The 21,902-nt window shown below is 41.7% G+C and overlaps 1 protein-coding gene across 1 annotated transcript; it reads right to left on the bottom strand.

The window, feature by feature from the left end:
* usp22 (ubiquitin specific peptidase 22) lies at positions 1-21,859 on the bottom strand. Its single transcript, XM_044179333.1, has 14 exons — positions 21,749-21,859; positions 21,243-21,509; positions 16,123-16,255; positions 11,609-11,722; positions 11,272-11,373; positions 7,347-7,513; positions 7,086-7,233; positions 6,618-6,720; positions 3,553-3,711; positions 3,245-3,371; positions 3,060-3,151; positions 2,421-2,483; positions 2,001-2,150; positions 1-1,831 (listed from the first exon to the last, which is right to left on the bottom strand). The coding sequence occupies exons 2-14, from the start codon at positions 21,360-21,362 to the stop codon at positions 1,789-1,791; spliced, it is 1,521 nt and encodes a 506-aa protein (XP_044035268.1). The 5' UTR covers positions 21,363-21,509; positions 21,749-21,859; the 3' UTR covers positions 1-1,788.
* Between the last annotated feature and the right edge of the window lie 43 nt (positions 21,860-21,902).

The raw sequence follows: 21,902 nt of genomic DNA, 5'->3' as shown, positions 1-21,902 counted from the left end.
TTTACAGATATAGATTTGTCTTTATTTGAGTGTCTGTCAATCACTGTGTCCAGTTCTTGCAGCAGTTACATGTGTGTGCGAGGAATGACTGACCGGGTCAAGACAAGTTTCTTCCGATTACGACCCCGTGGCCCGGATCCAGCAATATAGAAGAACAAATTGACTTTGAGGTTTCAACATTTGTCTCTTACATACAAACTATACATTTATACTTTTACATACATCAACATGTGGAAAGAATCCTATCAAACTGTGATACCCAGCTCAGACGGCATGCTGAATGCAAGTACTGATTCAGTACAAGAACATACGGTATATTACGCACGCGCACGACACACGTGCATACAAACAAAGACACATACACACTTTGTTTTCTCTTTACACGCAATAACACATTTTATACAAACACACCTACACTGAGCTTCCCCCCCCGCCCTCTCAGGCACATACACGTGCACACACACACACACACACACAAACACACCAAATTAGAGCAACATGCGGCCGACGGTTAACACTGCAGGATCGAGCTGCTGACCCATTATACACACTCTGAACTGAGAATAACGCTCTGCTCTTTTGTTTCATTTCTTTTTTGCCATTTACCTGAAAGGGCAAAACATATCTTGAACATGGAGAATATGCCTCTGTACTGGCAAAAAAATGTGACAAAAAGTAGCCAAATTAAGTAGGGAAAAAAAAAATTTAAGCCGCCGTAGCAGCAGTTTCATGAACGTTTTCAGCACTATTTTGCTTTTGTGTGTAACAACAAACATGATTGACGGCACAACGTAACACAGACGGAACAATGTGAGTTTAAGGAGAATGCACAACCATAAACAAATGTTTTAATTGCAGCATGTATAAAAATATAATATTCCCTGTGTAATTTATTTCCCCCGTGACTGCTGGAAGCAGCATGAGATGCAGAAAATAACTGATCCTTTGCCTACTCGTCTTTGTTAAAGAAAATGTTTCCTAAAAGTATCTGACTGACAACTACAAACTCACGAGTAATGAATGGAATTAAGTGTCTTTCTATACAATGTTTATAATACTTAATTTGTCAGGTGATTTTTTTTCCACTCTTTGCATTCGAAACAAAAATGCATAATAAGACAACTTCAATCCTTGAAATATTTGGTCATTTGGAGGAGTGTGGGTGTGTTAGACAAATTGCCAGTTTAGGTAAAAATCACTTTCCGTGCTAAAGCAGCGCCTCTGACCCCTGTGGAAGGCTGCGACTTACTAAATGCAGCTGTGCGAGCATGAAACAGGACGGTGGTGATGAACAGCATTTGTGATCAAGTAAACCTTCCCCCAAATAAATCTGCCTGTCTGAAAAAGAGAAAAAAGTAGGGATACGACACTATTCCTCTTTCTGAGAGCAAGCACAGGCTGATTCTGCAGTAATTTCTTTCTTATGGCAGATTATCACAGCTGCTTTCTTCTTCATCCCCTGAATTCAAGTGAAAAACTTGCAAGTACGCGATATTCCTTCAGGGCCCATACAAATCTCCCTTCCAAATTTCTTGCATTTAGTTGGATTCTTGGACTTTTGCACTATCCTGCACAGCAGACAGTTCTTTCTTGAATGTCGTACGGTGGAACTAGATTAGTATGTCGTAAGGGTGGTTCCATGTTAGAGTGAGAGTTGCGACTAGAGTGATTCAGGCAGGCTTGTGTTTGTGTTTCCATGCCTCTCTCGTCACTCTGTTACCTTTTCCCATGCAACTAATCCTTGCATCATCCCTCGTCTCCTCCTGCAGGCAGTGCTAACGGAGGGAGCTATTCGTACTCCAGGAACTGTTTGTGGTAAAACAAAAGGTACCTAGGGAGATAAAAAAGTACCATGAGGTCAGGTTGAAGCATCACTGATAAGGGAGCAGTCACTGTCAAACAGCTATTACAAACACAAACTGTATTTAGTTACATTGAAAACATCTAACTAAATACAGTTTCAACATGAGGCGCTATGTTTAATGCTATGATTTGCTCACCCTTCACTATCCAGGACATCCTTGATGCTGGCCTTGGTGATGATGGCATCGTCGCATTTGAACCACTGGTCCTTGTGCTGGCGGATGAAGGTGGTGTAATGGCCGCTCTCTAGTGTCCCCTGGTGGTTCACCACTGCAAATAAGCTATACCTGAAGCAGACAGAAGAGAGAGAAAGGAAGAGGCTTAATGATGTTTCTGTGGCGGCCTCCCCATGGGGGGAGGAGGGAGCAGGAAGGAAAACCAAAGGAGACAGGTTTTGTTGATGAAAACTGAATACATTTCTATATGCAATTACTGCACAAGGTCACTCACACGACCTTAATGAGTCAGGTGACAGAGTGATGATAAACCGGTTACTTTAGGAATATTTGGAACCCGTGCTGGTTCAGACACTGGTTTATTACAGATGTTTGCCTTACTTGTTGTCATTGTTGAAGGGGTCCACGGTCTGCTGGTACTGCCCGTTCATCCTGCTTTCTTTACTGAAACACACAGCAGAACAAAGCAATACAAACAGGTGTGCTTGTGCTACAAATCCAACAAAACAAAGTAAGCATTTATTGCAATGTGACTTTCTGTTTTATTGGTATAGCAGTGTGTACATACATGTGTTCAGTAGGGATTTAAACAAATACATTATTTGGATATCAGAATCAGAAAACAAACAGTTAATGCGCTCTGAACAGATACGAAGCATGCAGATGTTTGGATGCAAACGTCAAACCACTTTTTTTCAGAGGCATAACTCAAATCCATCACTTCTTATAACTTCAGATCTTGCATATTTTGTGAGCAGCTAAATACAGATATTTTTGTTACATAAACAGATTCATATAGTAGCTTAGTGTTCAGTCAGTTTCACACATAAACTAGACCGTAGCCATGATGCAGTGCTACGTACATGACTGTATAGCTGAAATGTGTTTGCTGAGGCCACAGCAGTCATTTATTTCTTCCAGAGACAGATCTTCCTTCCATCGCTCCAAATTGTTTAGTTTTTGTGCAACTTACTTCTTTCCTTTTCAGTTTTTAGCTGTCCTCATTTGGATTGTGCTCACCTGGAGGCCATGAAGGGGGTCATGTCCAGCTCCAAGGGGAAGGAGACATAAGTTGTGATCTTCCGCCGCAGTTTGGCTGAATGCTCAAACCTCTGAAAACAAACAAAGCAACAAGTGTTAGAACGGCGCTCTGATAACCATTACCCGCTGAATTAGCAGTCAAACCATCAGACGCACACTCTTACTTTGAGGTGAAAGCAGGCCACGATGGGCAGCTTCTTCATGGTCAGCTGCTTGGTGGACTCCTGGTAACTATGGCAACCGCTGCACTTGATCTTAGCACTGCTGCCGAGGTGCTCTGGCCTGGTGAACCTAGACAGGAGAGGATGAGATTTAGTGCTAATGCGTTTGTGTTTATTTCTGCTTTGAAATCAAAATGCTGCACTGGTTACTTCCATTTTGTAACTGTATGGCAGAAAGAAAGAAGATTTGAGACACAAAAGAGGGAATTTATCAAAAATGATATAACAAATATTGTCATAATGTCAGTTACCTGCGCAGACAGTCTGTGAGCGTCGTGGCTCCAGTGGTGTGACTCTCTCCGTTAAGTGCTGATCCGTCTCCCCCGGGGCTGAGGGGCCAGAATGGGGTGGAGGAGCCTGGCAGGTCCAGGCTGATGTCCCAGAAGGGGTCTATGGTTGTCGAAACACCACTAAGAGGAAGACAGAGAGACGCACGAGATGGTGAGTCTGTATGAGAAGATGAAAATGCTGCAGATATCTAATGTAGGTTCAAGGAGTTGCTGTGTGGAAGATGTACAAATCAACAGTCTGTTACCCACTTCATAGGAGGCACAGTAAGACACTGCACTTTGTAGTTTTCCTTAATTCAGACACATAAGTGAGAGGGAGACAAAAGAGGGAGATAGTAAAAATTCTGGCATAAACTACATCTTGGCACCGTGGCTTTGACCCTTGCACTCCTAATGTTGGCAGCTAAGCTTGTTCATCTGGGCTATGAAGATAATTCTACTGTGAACATCATTCAGACATGCACGCTGCAGCTTAGTGCTGGCAGTTAAGGATATAAAGCAAATTATATTGGCTGTTGGCATTCGTGAACTGAGAACATTTGGGTGGAGACCATCTTTTCTAAATAACTCTCTTGGCTACCATCAAGCTTTTCTTTAAACTGCTTATCTGGTGCAGGGCTGCAGAGGGCTGGCGCCTGCTCCAGCTCACATTGGGCGAGAGGTGGGGTGCATGCTGGGAAGGTTGCCAGTCCGTCACGGTGCTAACACACAAAAACATTAACGCTCCACAATCGCACCTAAAGGAAATTTAAAGCCTCCAAATCACCTATGCTGTATGTCTTCAACTGTGGGAGGAAACCGGAGCTTTCAGATGAAACCCACACAGGTGCATGGAGAACATGTAAAGTCCACACAGAAAGGCCTCATCCTGCAGGTGGACTCAATAATAAAATGTGATGGTTGTTTCATCCAGTGCTTTTGGATTCAGCTTCTTGAACGCAAAGGGAGCGGCCAGAGAGTGGATAGTCGACACACAGGACCTTCATCAGCACCCTTCATGGAACACAGAGACAGAGCTGAAAGCCGTGAGCAGGGACAGTAAGGGAGGGAAGCACGAGCCGGCGTGCTGGTCGGTGAAAGCAGAGGTCATCAACTAGCTCCACGGCTGCCACAAAAAGGTGGAGTGTGCTTTCCTTTAGCCGGTAAATACTGACCTTATGACCTAAACTGAGTGGCTCAACTCATTCTATCCAAAAACGGTGACTAGTGCGGCATAAGCTGCTCTGTGCTTTGTAGAATATCTGCTATCCATTTTCTTTGGTCAAAAGTAAAGGATGAGTTGGCACCATGTTAAGCTTACATTTTAAATGGGGAATGTAAAGTGAATAAATCATAAACCAGCAAAAGTCTGGTGGCAGCAGGATTTCCGACTTTCTTCTGATATAAACAAACAAAGTTTATGGATCACTGCATTTGCTATAAGGCTTCGCAAACCTGAAACCAAAACATTGTGAACCTCAGCTGTGATAAATCATTATTTCACAGTATGCTTAAAAATTCTTTTGATGATTATTTAATAGTTTTCCACTTATTTTTGCAAGCAACCATCCCATTTTAGACTCTACGCCAAAGCGCAGTGCTTCTTTTAGTTGGTTTGAATCACTTTGTTTTTAGATTTAAGGGCCCACTGCATTTTCATATGGTCCAGCAAACCCAAGTCATAGAGGAACTGTAGGAGGGATGGACATCACTGCTCCAAAATCTGTTCATGCCTGGTTCACCTAAAGGTGGCCTGCTTAATAGTTTTGGCTGAATCTAGAGAAAGAAACACTGGATGCCACTTTAAGTGCTGTACTCAAGTTCACTTCTACTTAGCACTTGTACTTTACTCTCTAATTACTCCTTGAGTCCTAGAAGTCTTATTTTCTTAAATCAAGTGAAACAATCTGCCACTGTGGTAAGATAACTTCAACCTGTTTTAAGAAAAGTCACCTGGTTTCGTGAATTATTAAACTTTTTTTTTAAACTCTAGAGCAGCAGACCATTATTCTGTCTCACTTTTTAATCGAACATTCTTGATTCAAGTTGATTTCATAGGACACGGGTTAATCTAACTAGACTGCAGATTTTATTATTTTCAGAAGAAAGACAAGACTTTTACGACTCAATAATGAATCAATAATTACTTTTGCAGTGCAAACTATAATATGATAATCATATAAAGAAGTTAAAATGAGCTCCACCTTGACAAGCTACAACATTAAAATGCTGCTTACAGGTGAATGCAATTATTATAATTATCCAATAATATATTGTATAATATTAAAACACTATCAAAGGGGTCATTCTGCATAATGAGTACTTTTGATACCTAAATACATTTCTGATGATACTTGCTTACTTTTACTCAAGTAAAGTTTTGAATGCAGGCATTTTACATGTAATGGAGTATTTGTACAATCTGTTGCTGTTACTTTTGCTTGAGCTTGAAAAGGATCTCAGTACTTCAACTAACTGCTTATAAAAGTTACGATTTATAAAGTGAGTCATATGTTGCTGGTAGAGCTATACTTCCACATCCATTGCAGTGTCCATTCCTAAAGGTCTTAAATGAAAAATGCATCTCAGAGCACAAAGACCCGATTCTTTCTTTGACCACCAGGTGGAACTAGAGATCAGCCTGTATGCCATGAAAGGGTTTTCCTGTTGCTGCAGTGTGGCGGTTCAGTGTGTGTGTGTGTGTGTGTGTGTGTGTGTGTGTGTGTGTGTGTGTGTGTGTGTGTGTGTGATTGATGGTGCACTGTGAGAATGATGGAGGAGAGGAGAGGCAGGAGGGGTCGCCTCAGGACAGGGCATTAGAGAGTTCTGATCCAGGATGGTGAGAGACAAGTGAAGTGTTTCATTTCTGAGCGGCTGTTTGATCAAGACAGTACAAGTCAGGCATACTGTAACATAATGGAACTGGACTGTAAGACTATGCTGTAGTGTACAAGGTCATGGCTTTGTTCTATTAGGCTTTAATCTCTTTACACACCCTCTAGCGAGGCCGAAAAGGTTTTTTGTCAGTCACACACAAGCATACTTACTGGCAGACTTGACAGGTGACGTCAGACTGCAGGCCCCCTGTGAAGATTTGGTCGATGATGCAGTTGCAGTGGTTGGGGTTGTTGGCTTTCTTCCCGTTGTCGTCTGTGTGGATATAAATGCGCGCACACACACACACACACACACAGTCACTAAAAGCAATGCTGTGTAACTTCACAGACACCCTCTCTGCAGAGAGAGAGACAGGGATCCAAGAGAGATCAGAACAGTGTCTCTCCATCTTCCTGTCAGTCAGTGCATCTGTCTCTTCTCTTTTCATCCTCTCAACTCCACTCATCCAATCATTCCAACTAGCTCTCCTCCTGTCTCACCTACACTCAGCTAAGAGCCTCCTCTCTGTCAGTCTTCCTGCTTTTTTTTGTCACCTCCTTCACATCTGTCTGCATTTTGGCCATTTTCTCGACATATTTATCTTATTATCTGTGTCTCTGTGTGCATGCGTGTCCGACCTTTGCAGTGTCTGTGCAGGACATCCAGCGCTGCGATGAGGAACTCATGGGCGTCCTGCTGCTCGTAGCCGGCCAGGTGACGGGCGTGAGTCCACACCAGGTGAAGAAGACGGAAGGGGATGTGTGGCGATCGATGGCCTGAGTAGAACTGGAGAAGGAAAGGCTGCATGTGTGAGAGAAAACGCCCCCTTCTACACCTCTTATTCCTCTTCTTCTACTCATTTGAACAAATTCTTAAAAAAAAAAAAAGGAGACAGTTACCTCCTGGAAGAGTTGCGACATCTCACACACCAAACAGGAGTTGCTCTGCATCTCGCATTTGTGTCGGTCGGACAGGAAGAAGTCACGCAACAGCGGGGTGTGTGTCAGCGCCTGGACGATGCAGTTCATGAAGCACGTGTTGCCCAGGTTTATCAGACCTCGCAGGCCTGAGGGTTTTATAAGAGCAGAGAAAAAAGACATGAGAAGCAGGCAATAAAGAAGAGACGAAGAGAAAGAATGGGTGGAAGGGTGAGGGAGGAATAAAGAAGAAAGTGGGGACGGAGAGAAAGCCAGATCATTTTTCTTGGCTGCTGCAGTGGGGCATCTAAGCTGCAATGCTGTTAAGGGCGCACACACACACACACACACACACATATATATATAACACAGTAATACCGTGATGTCCCTGAGGCATCGTTGGACTGCACGCTGGGAAAGCCTTCTCGGATTACAGCAGACCAAACCACACACAGATACAGACGAGGGGAGAGGGAGGAGAAGAAAAGCGGGAGAGAAGGGTGGAAGGACGGAAGGAAGCAGGACAGAGGAGGAGGGAGAGGACGGCAGGATGGAGGTAGTGTTCTCACAGATGAGCAGCCAGGCCTGTAATTTCTTTCACCTAAGACAGTGCCAGGGATGTTAATGATGCTAGAGCACATCCCTGCAGGCTGCTACAAGGTGTTAAACGTATGCCAGCTCTGCTCACTCCCGCACACTGCCAAACGCTGCCTCATTCTAATATTCCCTGTTGCATCAAATATATTCTGCTGCTTTTCTCTGGAGACAACAAATCAGCCCACTTATCAATATTGCTGTCAGCTAAATTTTTGTCAAGGTAAAAAACTAGTTTGAAGATGCACATCTTTCCAAATACGCCCCAACTCTGCTTGAGAATGCAATTTCTCCATTGCTTTACAAGGCAATTCAAAGTGCTTTACATAAGACATAAAAGGCATTTAGAAAAGACACACAAGGTAATATAAAAAGGCACATTTAAAAAGGTTATATTGATAATATTTTTATGTAGAAGAATATTGAAAAAAAAAACACTTTCCCTAAAAAAAAAAAAAAAAAAGATTGTGAAATAATCATTTAAAAATGTTGACGGGTCATGGTGTTTTATAGTGTAAGGATTAGGAAATGTCAATGAATGTTTTGTTTATCTCTGTGTGAGATGTCTACATTTGGTTCCTGCTTCTAACGAGGCTCGTGAGCCAATAGTATAACGACGTTGGTATCACGTGGTATAGTTGCCAGTTAGTGTGGAGAAAACGGACACTGACGTTGGCACATATTAGCTATCTTAGCTTAATCGTCCGAACAACAATAACCCATAAAATTACAGTTCTGCATATTTAAACAAAATAAACAACAACTACCAACAGCCATAGTCCTTACAACCTTAACTAATATGTTGTCACCAGTTAGATTGTCTAAATGAGTAAAATAACAGCTTCAGCCCCTGAGGAGCTACGTTAGCATTTAGTGACGGCTGCGTCCAGTTACCTAACATAGTCATAGTCCCTTCAAACAATGTAACGTTATAACAAAGGTGCGTGTCAGAGGGAATTTAGAATAGACCGATAAACCGATGGCCCGGGGCCAGTACAAATTTATGCAGGGCAAGTTGACTGACCAGTCACTGATCCGTCCGGGCCAGTGTTGGACAGGTCAGCTCATGAAAAGACGGTCGCTCTTCTTTAAGAACGGAGTGGATGTGGGATCCCAATATATTACCAATGGTGTCATGTCGAAGGTAAATTAAAGTTCAGAACTACTGTAAATCTGCTCATTATTGAGCTCAACAGCTACAGTACTCACGTTAATAGAAAAATAATTCTGATCATGCAGCCGTCCTTTCTCCCTGTAGCCATTGTTGCTGTGTGGCGCTCAGCTGTTTTTTTTATAATCCGTTATGATATTTGTTTTCAGCAAGAAAACCCTTCGACTAATGTCAGGTCAACACTACGCTAACACTAACGCTAGCTAACGTCAACTTTTACTGTAGCTGTCTAATGTCGAGCGCTGTGGGTTTTAATAGCATCCCTACAATGTACTGTACTCTTTGATTAAAATGTAAATATTTACTTAATGTTTTATAGTATAAAGATTATTGAAATGTCATTGTACGGTAAGTGTTGCAATATAGGGCCCCTGTAATTATTCAATTATTACTTTTATATAATTTTTTTTCTCTTTTTAAAAAGTGGCAAACAGTAAATCACGGCTGAAGACTTTTCTGAGAGTTGGAGCCAACCTGCAGTTTTCTGAGAGTTTGTTCCAGGTGTGCTGCATAAAAACTGAATTCGGCTTCTCCGTGTTTATCCCAGACCATCTGAGGGGTCTGGATGGTTCATAACAGAGCAACAGATCAGAAATGTATTTTGGCCTAAACCATTCCGTGCTTTATAAACCAACAGTAGTATTTTAAAGTCAATTCTTTGACACACAGGAAGCCAATGTGAAGATCTGAGAACTGGACTGATGTGATCCACTCTCCTGGTCTTAATGAGGACTCGGAATCTGCTGCAGCCGTCTGATCAACTTTCTAAAGAGACATGTAAAGACAGCGTTACAGTAGTGGAGCCTACTGGAGCTAAACGCATGGATATGTTTTTCTAAATCCTGCTGAGACATAAATCCATTAATTCTTGATATATTCTGATTTAGTAAATGTCTTAAGGTGGATGTAAAACTTTTGGTCCGAGTCTATGACTACACCAAGATTGGTTTGTGGTCTTTAACGTCTTTTAAATCATTCTTCTTTGGCTCCAAAAACAATTTTTTCAGTTTTATCTTTGTTTAATTGAAGAAAGTTTTGGCACATCCCATCACTGATTTGTTCAACACACCTACTCAGTACTTGTATGGAACCGCAGTCATAGTATAAATTGTCTCTTGCCGGGAAACCAGGTGAAAATGTGAAAGAGTTTAAATTTCTTGGCACTATAATCTGTGCAAATCTTAAACGGTAAAGCAACATTTACAAAATGTTAAAGTTGGCTGATCAGAGATGATTTATTTTTCGGAAACTTAAAGCAAATGCCCTCTGAGAGGAGGTGTAGACAACTTTGTTTTAAATCTGAACAGTTTACAATTTGACTCATGAATGGTAAACTTCTGGCACTTCAGGGTACATTTCGTTTTTAGCTTATGGTTTTCTTGTAATTATTTTTGGTACTTCTTTGTATTTTAATAGTAATGTTTAGGTTATTAAAATCTGGAGCTTATCATTAATATTTAAGGTACTTTTCATTTTAATATGTTTTATTTATATGATGCTTTTATTAGTATGTTGTGTTAAATGTTGTCCTGTCACACAAAGGTAAGTTCCTAACAACTGTTGTAGTGGCAATAAAGTTATATAATAATAACAAAGTTAACTTGACTCTCAGTATTTTGAGATCTGACCCCACTTCACCATGACGCCACCCACACGTACAATATAATATTGCATGTACTGTTACGTGACAATCAAATGACTCTCTGTGGAAAAGCAAACAATAAGTTTCAACAATATAACAGCTCTACTAGATCACTTCTGCAGCTAACATTATGCTACCTACTATAACTGATGAATTACAGGCTGTAACTCAGCTGTAGTCCATATCACGGCTGTTTGTTGGATGACACATCTTATGTCACCCAGCGGACAGCAGAGAGAGGCAGTGGTGGCAAGTGTAAAGTACCCCTTTAATTGTGTACAGTGCATGTAAACTTTGCATATTTGATGATGACGGTGCTGCTTCATCTTTCTGCATTTACATGTTTTCCTCCCTCTCAGATCTCCATTCTGTCCTTCTCTCTGGAACTGAGCGATTGGCCCAGTTAGACATCCAGCTCTTTGCAGCGACACAGGCATCCTCTCTGACACTGGTGTGTGTGTGTGTGTGTGTGCGCATGAGAGACAAAAAGAGATACTAACCAATAGTACAGTTGGAGGTGATTCTCCTCCTCTTGGGGTTGTGGCGGAGGAGCTCCAACTCCCTTTTGGTGGGCTCCCACGTCGAGTACTTCTCCCCTATACCTGGAACACACACACACACACACACACACACACACACACGTGTGCATGCTTTCCTCTTCTTTCCTTTCTAGCTTTTGGAAAGACATGTTCTAGATAATAATGTCTTAGATTATTGTGACAAAACTAACTAAAAATTACACTTTTACCACTTGGACCAAGAGCTGTAACACTTGGTGTAACACTCATGGGAGACATAGTGTGTATGCCACATTGTGTGTGTTTCATGCAGTCATACCTTGCATTTTCCAGGCTTTCCTCTGTTCCTCTTTGGCAATCTGTTCCATGTCTTTGTCATAGATGTAGTCTTGGCACATAAAACAGTAAATTCCTCCATACAGCAGGTCAATTGCTAGAAAGACGGATGAGGACGAGAGAAAGAGAAGGGGGAAAAAAAATAATGCATGAGAAAGCTGTTTTATTCAAATGCTGAGACAGATCCGTTTATCCGTTTGTCAGGGGGTGAAAAAGGGCTGTGCATCGCTACAAGCTGTGTGAACTGCTAACTGCTTCATCGCTCAAGTCTTTTTCTATTCAGGCCACGTTGCCATGGTGCTGCAATGCCAGGTAGCCGGGCTTATCTGCTGACATATCAGCTATCTGTTAACACCATCTAGGAACGACGGAGAGACATCCCGAGAGACGGAGAGAGCAAGGAGAAGTTAAAAGGTGAGGAGAAGGAAAGGGTGGGAGGCGCCTATCTAATTGTGAAATCTTTCGCTGTCACACACTCACTTAAATGTTCAAACACAAACTAAATCCCTCCACTCCCCCTCTCCTCACCTGCTCTGTACCCTGCAGATATCCGTTTGCTGATGCTATGACAACCTGCCTGTCGGCTGTCATCCTCTGAAGGTATGGAGAGGGAAAAAAAGGATGCAGGCGGAGGAAGGTGAGGAGGTAGGGAAGGAAGGAAGTACACTTAAGTGCATAATTTCACTGAATTGATAGAAGAGAAAAAGAGGGAAAAATGAAAAGACGGCAAGAAACACGAGGCTGATGGTACAAGTGCGATTAGATGTAATCCTTTTACAAATCTGAATATCGAAAGGGTCATCAGGTAACCATGGGAACAAGAGGAGGCCAAAAGAGAAGAGGACAGAGACAGAGATGAGCCCAATACAAGGCTGCAAACAGCACTGGCCAAATAGCTGTGAGTGAAAATGCATGAAACGGTTAGATGAAAGAGATGGAACGGCAAAAAAGAAAGGAGGAGAAGCAGGAAGGAGGAGGGGCCGGGGATAATGGAGGCTAATTCCACAGGGTTTGTTAAAGACGACTTAATTACCTCCTCAACAGTCTGCTGAGAGCTGTCCCTTTAAAAAAAAAAAAATCTTTTCTCTCCCTCTGTATTAGACTGTTTCTCACTATTTTTTGCAGCATTTGATTCAGCAGCTAACCTAATTAAACTCACAATTACACTCTGTGGGAAACACATACACACACACACACACACACACACACACCCACCAGAGGGGGTCTTCCTGAGCTGAGTGATAATGCCGAGCAAAAGGAGGCTTCATAACAAAACAAATCGGCAAATTCTCAACATCTGCCAAAGCCAGCCTTTGTCATGGACACCCCGAGTGTCTTTGCTGCGGCACCGCTCTCCTCCAAACACTGCAGTAACGTACTTCACTTGCAGCTCAAACAGCCTGATTCCTTTATGTGGAGAATAAAACAGAAAGCTACTGGGTGTAAAGCTGGGATTGCAGCATTGAGTCTAACAGGATGATGTGTTGCGTTGAAGATAATATGCTGTTTACAGTATCTTTTGAACGTTGCCTCTGAAGTCTGTGCTGGTTTTTGGTTCAGTGTTCTTATGAACAATAAAAAGGTTGTACAAATGTCTGCACAAGCGTTGGTACACTACATCTCTATGCAGCTTCAGCCTCAAATGCAATGGCTGTGAATTGTACTGTGTATTTTCACCCTGCCCAGTGCTAAATATCTTAGCATGTTGCTTTATTGCAGTGTACACACGGCTGCCGCCTACTGCATGTTCTGCTACATGAATGCACAGTATGCCAACATCAAGTCTGCTGTCACTTGCTCGATCGGTCTCATTCAGCTCAACCACCAATCAGCCCGACTCATACTGGATTTTGATACTGAAGGCCAATACTGATAGAAATATTTGAGAGTTTAAAAATTCCAATAATGATTCTTCTTCTTCTGTTTTTTTAAATAAACACATAACATGAACAGACATTTTCATACAGATCCTTTAAATTTTGTTATTGAAGAATTGAGACCACATTATGTACTGAGCGGGGCATTTTCCAGATGAAAAACAAATAAACATGTCAGTGCTCTCTGGTGGATATACTATATGATGGAGACACTATTTCTTAATGACATCAAACATATTTGGAATTGTTTGTACTGCAATTTCTTGTCAGGTAAAGGCTGACATGCACATTGATAGCGAAATATCTGCAATAAGCTAATATCGGCTGATATATCAGCGCAGTTGATTCATCAGCCTAGCTCTTCTTAGAGGTTGCAGTGCATCATCTAGTTAGATGGGGAAAAATAATAATCTTTGGCTACCACCTCCCCTCTATCCTATGACTCTTCTTCACCTCTCCGACAGCTTGGGCAAAGCAGCCTCAAGAGCTGAGCACCAACCAGTGAGAGTCTCCACTGCTGGCATCCGGTGTGATAACCAAACTGCAATAAATATGCATTATTTGCTGCTGTGCAATCCTACATCCTAAACTTTGTGATTATATACATTGTACACTTTAATACTGCCTATATCACTCACACCTCTACTTTTTATTATGTGAAGTGACTTTTTTTCATGCAAGCCTTACGTATACGTATCTGAAATACGTATAGCGTGACACACGAAGCCCACTTTTGTATACGGAAACAGTGGACCAAGGACATGTGGACATGATCGTGTTGTGCCGTTGGAATTAGTGATTCTAAGCACATTAAAAACGAACAAAATGAGCTTTCTTTCCCATTTCTACCAGTGGAACACAGTTTGATGATTCTGCACACATTTGCAAAATCATGACACAAAAAAGGGTGACAGATGAAAGAAAGAAAAAATGGAATAAAATGAGTAGAGAAACATAACATTTGCAGATGATTCCACAAAGGGCGCGAGGGCTCACTGAATGGTTTGACTGAAAATGATATGAATAAATGTGCCTTCTCAACCCAGTTAAACACCTATGGGAGATTGTGGAGGAACATTTTAAGCGCCCTCACCGTTATCATCATCAAAACACCAAATGAGGGAATATCTTCCCTCCAGAGTTCCAGAGACCTTCAATCTAAGTCAAGGAGCATCGGAGCTGTTCTGGAGGCTCGTGGCAGAGAAAAACCTTACTGAGACACTTGTGTTATCATTTCACCCATCTGTACATCAATATCACCCATTCTTTGCACAAAGTACAATAGTTTATAATAAGAGCAGTTTACAGGTGAATGCCTTTTCCAGACTGCTTCACATTCTGCCAAAGACTGCACATGTTCAGCAGTTGTTTAACTGGGTAGGATCAGGTGATACACAGCAATTTTCTCTGCAATAATTCAGTGATTTGTGTGCAATGTTTTCATTATTACAGGCCGTGTGTCCCTGTGGGAGTAGCATGGCTGGGGAAAACAGCCAACTGTTCTTGGTGTTCAGCAAACACCCACGTCTCTGTTCAAATCTGGAGCCATCCAGATTGTGTCTATTTGATGCAAATATTTAATTCGGCAAAGAGAAATACAACTTTCTCAATTCTCGCTGTGAGCGCTTGCCAACAAAGCAACCTCCATGTGAGCTGTGGTGAGGAACACAGTGCGGTTGTTGCATTTCTGAAAATAGAAGACTTCTCAGTCATTTTTAAAGGAAGAATATTTCAACTAATCCAATGCAGATTATCACTGAAATCACTGATGTGCAACGTTTTATCTTACCTTGTCTCACATGGAATAATAATCCTGTCAAAACAAGGCAGAAGCAAATCTCATGTTTGTGATCTACCCCATAAACACACACACACACACACACACCACTGAATGTTTTGAAGGGTTTTGAAGGAAGCTGATTGTAAAACAGGGAGGTGTACTCAAAGTAGATTCTTAGTGTGTGTAAATGTGCTTAATTTTAAATCAGCCACCAAGACAGACCTCAGTCCCTATTAATTAGTAAGTTCACTAATGCATATATTCCCTCTAATGGGCTACAAGAGGCTAAATACACAGGTGACATTCAAATCCACCTTGAGGCCAAGCCTTTTAGACTGTGTTGCAGTTATATTGCACTAGATTGCATAATAGCTCTCTCTGTTACTCTCAATTATTTTGCTTGATTAAATGCGTCACAAAACCACAAATGTGTCACAGCCAGGCCGGTGAAAAAGTCCAATATATAACTAACTTATAGCGGACCTCAAATATAGACACAAACGCACACTCTCTGGTGTTTATGAACCGTCAGCGCTTTATGCAATCACACCAGACTACGTCTTCATTAGCCACTCAGCCGAATAATTAGTGCTTTTAGCAGCCTTTGTTTTGAGAGAAGAAGCATTACTGACGGTGTTTGTGTGCATGATGTATATCCTGTGAGTGTGTCTGTTTAGGAGGCAGGGACCGACTCCTTTATGCAGAGGGGGCTAATTGCAGGTCTGGATGCCTGGTGTGACACAAGAGCACTCAAAACACACCTGCTCCAACTGCACCTGTCGACACTGTGAATGCCTTTGTGTATGAGAGTGGGAGTGTGTGTGTGTGTGTGTGCCATACCTAGGTTATGCCGTTTGCTCTTGGCATGTTCGTGGATGTGTTTTTTGGCAAAGCAGGCGAAGAAGACGCAGTAGAGGCAGGAGTGGAGTCTGTTGAGGTGGGCGCCGCACATGTGGCAGATACATGACTTGGCCTGGAAGGGGGGGGCAGAGGAAAGGAAACAGAGAGAAAGGCATAAACAGAGAGACAGAGGAAATTGTTGCACGAACAGATACACATTTGCAACAACAGTAGCTCTGGTTCCATCAAGTTCATTTTAGGAAATACATCTGCTTAAAAATTCAGAACACACTAAAATGGAAAATGCAGCTTTAAAGCTGCACTTATCAATATTCTTATGTTAACAATGGATCGAATGACAATAATAATGATGACATGATAATAATAATACATTCCTATATATTCTGTTTGATAGTCATGTTGGGGGGGGGGTGGATAGAGGGTGGATAGCAACAGTTCAAAAGCATGCAGATGAGAAGCTGGCATGCCAATGAGCCAGCATGAATATGAGGAGGTTGAAGAAGACAGTAGGGAAAATAAGAAAAGGCAGGAGGGAGAAGAAAGAAGATGGAAGAAGGCATGAGGGCAAAGACAGAAAGACAAAAGGAGAAAATCAAAGAGATGAGATTAAATTTTAATGCTAATTTGATGCCACTGCAAAAGGTTGATTCAATGTCAAATTTTAAGTTCACAAAATGTGTTCTGTTAACTAAAATCTCACTTCAGAGTCATCTCCAAAGAACATAAGGGTGCAGAGTAGAACAATTAACAGAAAGAGAGGATGAAAATGGATTGGAACAGGACTACTGGTCTGTCTGAAAGTGGACTGCAGTGGTGTAGTGTCACTCTACCATGTCTTGAACCAAGTCCCAGTCCACCTCTGCCGGCTGGCAAACTCATGCCAACAGCAAAAAACCTTTACAGAATGACCGACACCCAAATAAATGACATCAAAATCTTGGTGAAATAGATGCTACAAAGCACAAACAGCATAGAAAACATTTAAAAAAGGAATTGAGCAAAGCATTTCAGTGACTGCTGCTCTGCTACATTGCCTAGTGCTTGTGCCAACATATTTTGTATATTGTAAGCTACTGTTGCATGATATTATATTTAATACCCTGGTTTGAAAGTGGAAAGTAGCATCTGATGCATCATTGCTACAATCTTTGGTCTATAAAATGTCAGACAACAGTGAAAAATGTCCATCACAATTTCCCAGAGCCCAAATTGACACCTTCAAATTGCTTATGTGCGACAAACAATCCAAACCCAAAGATATTAAATGATACAGAAGAGAGAAGCAGCAAATCCCAAACCAGTTAGCTTAGCTTAGCATAAAGACTGGAAACAGGGGAAAAAACAGCTAGCCTGGCTTTGTCCCACAGTAACAAAATCCACCTACCAGCACCTCTAAAGCTCACTAAATAACACATTATATCTTGTTATCCATTTCCAGTCTTTGTGCTAAGCTAAGCTAATCATCCCGTGGCTGTAGCTTCATATTTTACCAACTGATATGAGAGTGATATCATTCTTCTCATCTAACTCTCCATGTAAAGATTATTCCTTTAACCAGATTCAAGTAACCATTTTGATCTCCTTCCTACCAAAAAACACTTTAAAAAGCCTCTAGGTGAAAACATTAGATCTAGGCTTATGGGCAGATCTTTACATGCTTACTTTTTCAGATTATTTTTGCATATGCTTGGCATGCCAGCCTAAACATGGACATATATACAAAATGGGGGAAAAAAAACAAAAAATCAGATTCTTATTCCAGTCACACACACCACTCCATGCATAAATGCTTAGACAGCACATGAATTATGAAAAGGCATCAATATGCAACAATCTCTCCTCACTCATTCTTTCAACTGTCAAGTGTTACAGTACGCATGTGTATTTTTCTGGCCCCTGAGAACATTGTATTCATGTAGGAATTTGCATCTGCCTGTCAACACATCTTTACATCCTCTACTGTCATGCCATCTGAAGTCTCAGTCCACATGGAGTAGTTATACATTAGTGCTGCTTTAGCACACTGGCTATGTACTAACTAAGAGGCTACGTGCTCAGTGAGGCCTTGTGGTCTTCCTAATACCCAAAGAACACCCAGAGCTCTGTCCATGTCATATTTCTCAGAGTGTGCGATGTCAGGGACGAGGATGTTATGTGAGAGGTGTACAGAAAAGTGAGGACATTATCACACTGTGAGCCAAATCTACAACATCTGTCTCATCCATTGAAGGGAGAGGCCTGCATCTAGAGTAGGTGTTGCGCTAGGGGAATTAAAGGACTATTCCCTCCAAAACAAAGGCACTATATCAAATACTGTTAGTCCTGACAAAAATAAGGGAAGGAAGTCATTTTAAAAAGGCAGAGGAACAACAACAAAATTTGCATCTCGGCACCTTTCTCAATATTTGTGTCCTCCGTGATGAGTTGGATGCAATACCTAACATGAAAATAAAACACCAAATCTGGGTAATTGATTGTTGTAAAACAGTGCAAGCTTACCTGCCTGCCAAGGAAGCATTAGATGGACGCTTGTTTTAATGAAGATGATTGAAAAGATTCTCTGCCATAACAACACGTCATATCCAAACAGTGCTGTAGTCTGTAGATATACAGAGTTGGGTTGTTGCATTGGAAAATTCAAAAGTATAGCCTGACTGATACTGGATTTTCAATATTTTTAAAAATCTGATAACGATATCTCATAAAAACATTACATTAGCATAAAAACACAACATAAACAAACAATCATGATACAGACTACCTTTCATTTGTTTTTTAAAGAATTGTGACCAAGATACATACTAAGCGGGACATTCTACAGTTGACAAATCCTCTTCTCAGTGTTCTCTGGTGGACAAACTATGTGAAACTGTTTCTAAATTACCTCAAACCTTCTTTGGCATTTCTGTACTGCAATTTCTCATTAGTTATCGGCCAACATATAGACCGACACCGACATATCTGCAATAAGCTAATATTGGCCTGGCATATTTATCCGTCTGGCTTCAATTACAACCACCAAATTTTATATATCAACCTGGTTCTAGTTCTGGTTCTTGAATTACAATTTTTCAGCTGGATGATGTGAGGAATACCATTTTAGTACACATTTTTTTGTCTCAAACATTTCAACTTTTCCACTAGAAACAACAATTCAAAATAAAATTGATGTATATTGAGGTTATTTGAATTTCAAAATAAAATTATAATATGTGCATATAGGTGATGCAAGGAGGAGGAGCTGTAACTGAAGTCATATTGACATTTAATGCAACCACTGCTAGTGCCAAGAATACACTGAGCTAATGTGAAATATTTCATTGACCTTCTGTCTTTTTGCCACCAGCTTTGAGTTTATAAGCCATTGGACCTCTTTCACAATGATTCCATTTTGTGTTGCTGAACTGAGTGCAGGCAGCAGCAGTGGCGCAGACTAACAATAGACAGCCTTAACAGGACTTAGAAGAAAAGTACTGCCGATTCTGGTACTAAGCTCAGAGTTTGAACAGGACTGACTCACATGATGTAGCAGGTCTTTGGTCTCATTGTAATGGTGGCTTGGTGCACACATATACAGATGTGTGATTATTTGTAAATGAAACATGAAGATGGGTAATTAATTTACAATTAATTTACTTGTGGCATAATTTAATGTTATAACATGGGGAAATGAGAATGCATTATCCTGCAAGGCTCCAGTCACCATGCTCCACTGCAGTATCTTGGGAAAAATACGTTTGTTCGTTGTACCTGACATTCAGATGTGATTAGACACTTATGTGATTGACACTGTAGCCAACCAAAGAGTAGAGCCTTTGAATTCTCAAGGTGAAGAAATGCTTAAAATTCAATCTGCATCAGAAGGTCAGCAACTGTCCGATGCAGACTGAATGTTGATTGTGACCATCTGAGGCTGACACTACAGGTAACGGTCAGCATGGAGCGGAAAGTGAATGACGGAAGAATTGTCTGACATGTATATGTAACTGAGCCACAATCAATAAAAATGTAGTGCCACAGGGAGGTAATACGCAGCAGGGATGTGAGCCCTCCTGCCAGCCTTGTCTGCTCTTCAGGGTAGGGTAAGCAGACAATTGTGGCAGGAGGAGACCCTGCAAATATCTACACCATTTATTTCAATAAACATGCCTCCTGGACTACCAGCTCCCACTGATCTCAAGCAGATGACAGGGGACCCAGGGTTGTCCCAGAGCACATTCAAGTACAGGATGCGTGTAGACAGGCATGCAGCCAAGCACACAATCACACATTGCAGATGCAAGCACAACATGCTAGTATTGTGTACATCTGCTCAGTACCCACATTTTATGTGAATCTTAATAAACAATAAACATTACTCAATAAAAAGATGTTCTCCTCTCTTAAGAGCACATAACAGACAAGCTGTGCCCATATGAAAGAGTCTGACTGATTGCACAGATCCTATTGCTTTATCAGTTAAACCTTGTTGATCCTGTCATGCAGTACACAGAAGGCAATGGTGCACCTCTGTCATTATGGCTTGGGGTTTGCAGGATAATTGCTATAGAGTACGTCGTGTTGAAAAGATTCATGACTGCTTAGTTGATTTTAAAAATCAATGAATGTCCCCTTAGCACAGTGTAATGCTGGCCTGCGGTCTGCTGGTGAAAGGAAGTGGAGCCACTGCAGGCGCAGTGCCAATGCAAACAGATGTACATCAGCTTTGTAATCTATTATGCGGTCTCTGAGTTTGAAGTAAGCTAAGGTTCGACTGTGCGGGGTTAACTGGGTGACATGCTGGTAGTTTGCCTCAGTTTTGGCTGTTTTGCCGCTGTGGCGAGTCTGTCAGGTGTTGAGGTGTTGCATTTAGGCTAGTTCGAGCCCGATACCGAGGAAAAACAAGACTCGGAGCGTGGGTAGTATTTGACTGAGAGCAAAGAAGTAGTTTGGTATTCAGAGTGTCTGTGTCGAATGTTTGTGTTGTTTTGGAAGGGCGGGGAACTGTCCACGCACGCGACGCCAGCTCACATGAACACACACACACACACACGCGCGCGCACTCTCTGTCATTCGTTAGGGTCCCTTTTAAGCACCCGTTTCCCTCTGTCACTTGTTACCTTTCGTTTTCTGGTCTCGGCTGAACCGCTCCACACGAAGCACTGATAAATAACCCTCAGGTTCTGCTTCCAGTTGTCCACTTTGAAGCTGTTGACATGGGGGCAACCTGCGGGACTCATGGTAGTCACAGCATCCGGCTTTACTGTCTTCTGGGCGATGAAACCTGTTCAAATCCCTCAACGCAGACCCAGTCCAAACGGGCTGGCTGGTTAGCTTGCCAGGTTCGTTATCCACCGATTGCTGCGCTCTGGCTAACTGGACATGTTCTAGTTACAGTAACGGAGACACGCGCAGTAGCAAACATCAAGACGATTTTCAAATATTCCTCTATTGGACATGAAATATTATATATGCATTTAAACCCAGAATAGCGCTGTATATTCAATTCAAATGTGCTATATGTAGCTCTTCAAATTCGATAAATTACATGTTAGCAAGCTGGCTAAAGTTGGTTAGCACTGGAATTTCAACAGTAGCTTAAACGGTGAGTGTCGTCAAGACCCACCTCATTCATAACGGTAGACCAATGAGGGGCGACTGCTGCGCGTGATTGGCGTGTGCCAACTTTCTTTTCCCGGTTAAGTCCCGCCTGTATGACGTGTGTTCTGCGTCGTGATTGGTGCCACTTTCCTGCAAACCACATCCGCCTGTATAAGGAC

Source organism: Siniperca chuatsi, linkage group LG20 (assembly GCF_020085105.1).
Source record: "Siniperca chuatsi isolate FFG_IHB_CAS linkage group LG20, ASM2008510v1, whole genome shotgun sequence".
NCBI lineage: Eukaryota > Metazoa > Chordata > Actinopteri > Centrarchiformes > Sinipercidae > Siniperca > Siniperca chuatsi.
The sequence above is the reverse complement of the archived record's forward strand: the minus strand, read 5'-3'. Positions and strand labels throughout refer to the sequence as shown.

Excerpts from the sequence above, each read along its gene's own strand:
- usp22 (XM_044179333.1), bottom strand. The coding sequence starts at position 21,362 with ATGAGTCCCGCAGGTTGCCCCCATGTCAACAGCTTCAAAGTGGACAAC. Across the intron at positions 11,723-16,122 it reads GAGCAAACGGCATAACCTAG|CAATTGACCTGCTGTATGGA; the intron begins GTATGGCACACA and ends CCGTCTTTCTAG. Across the intron at positions 3,372-3,552 it reads CTCACAGACTGTCTGCGCAG|GTTCACCAGGCCAGAGCACC; the intron begins GTAACTGACATT and ends TCTCCTGTCTAG.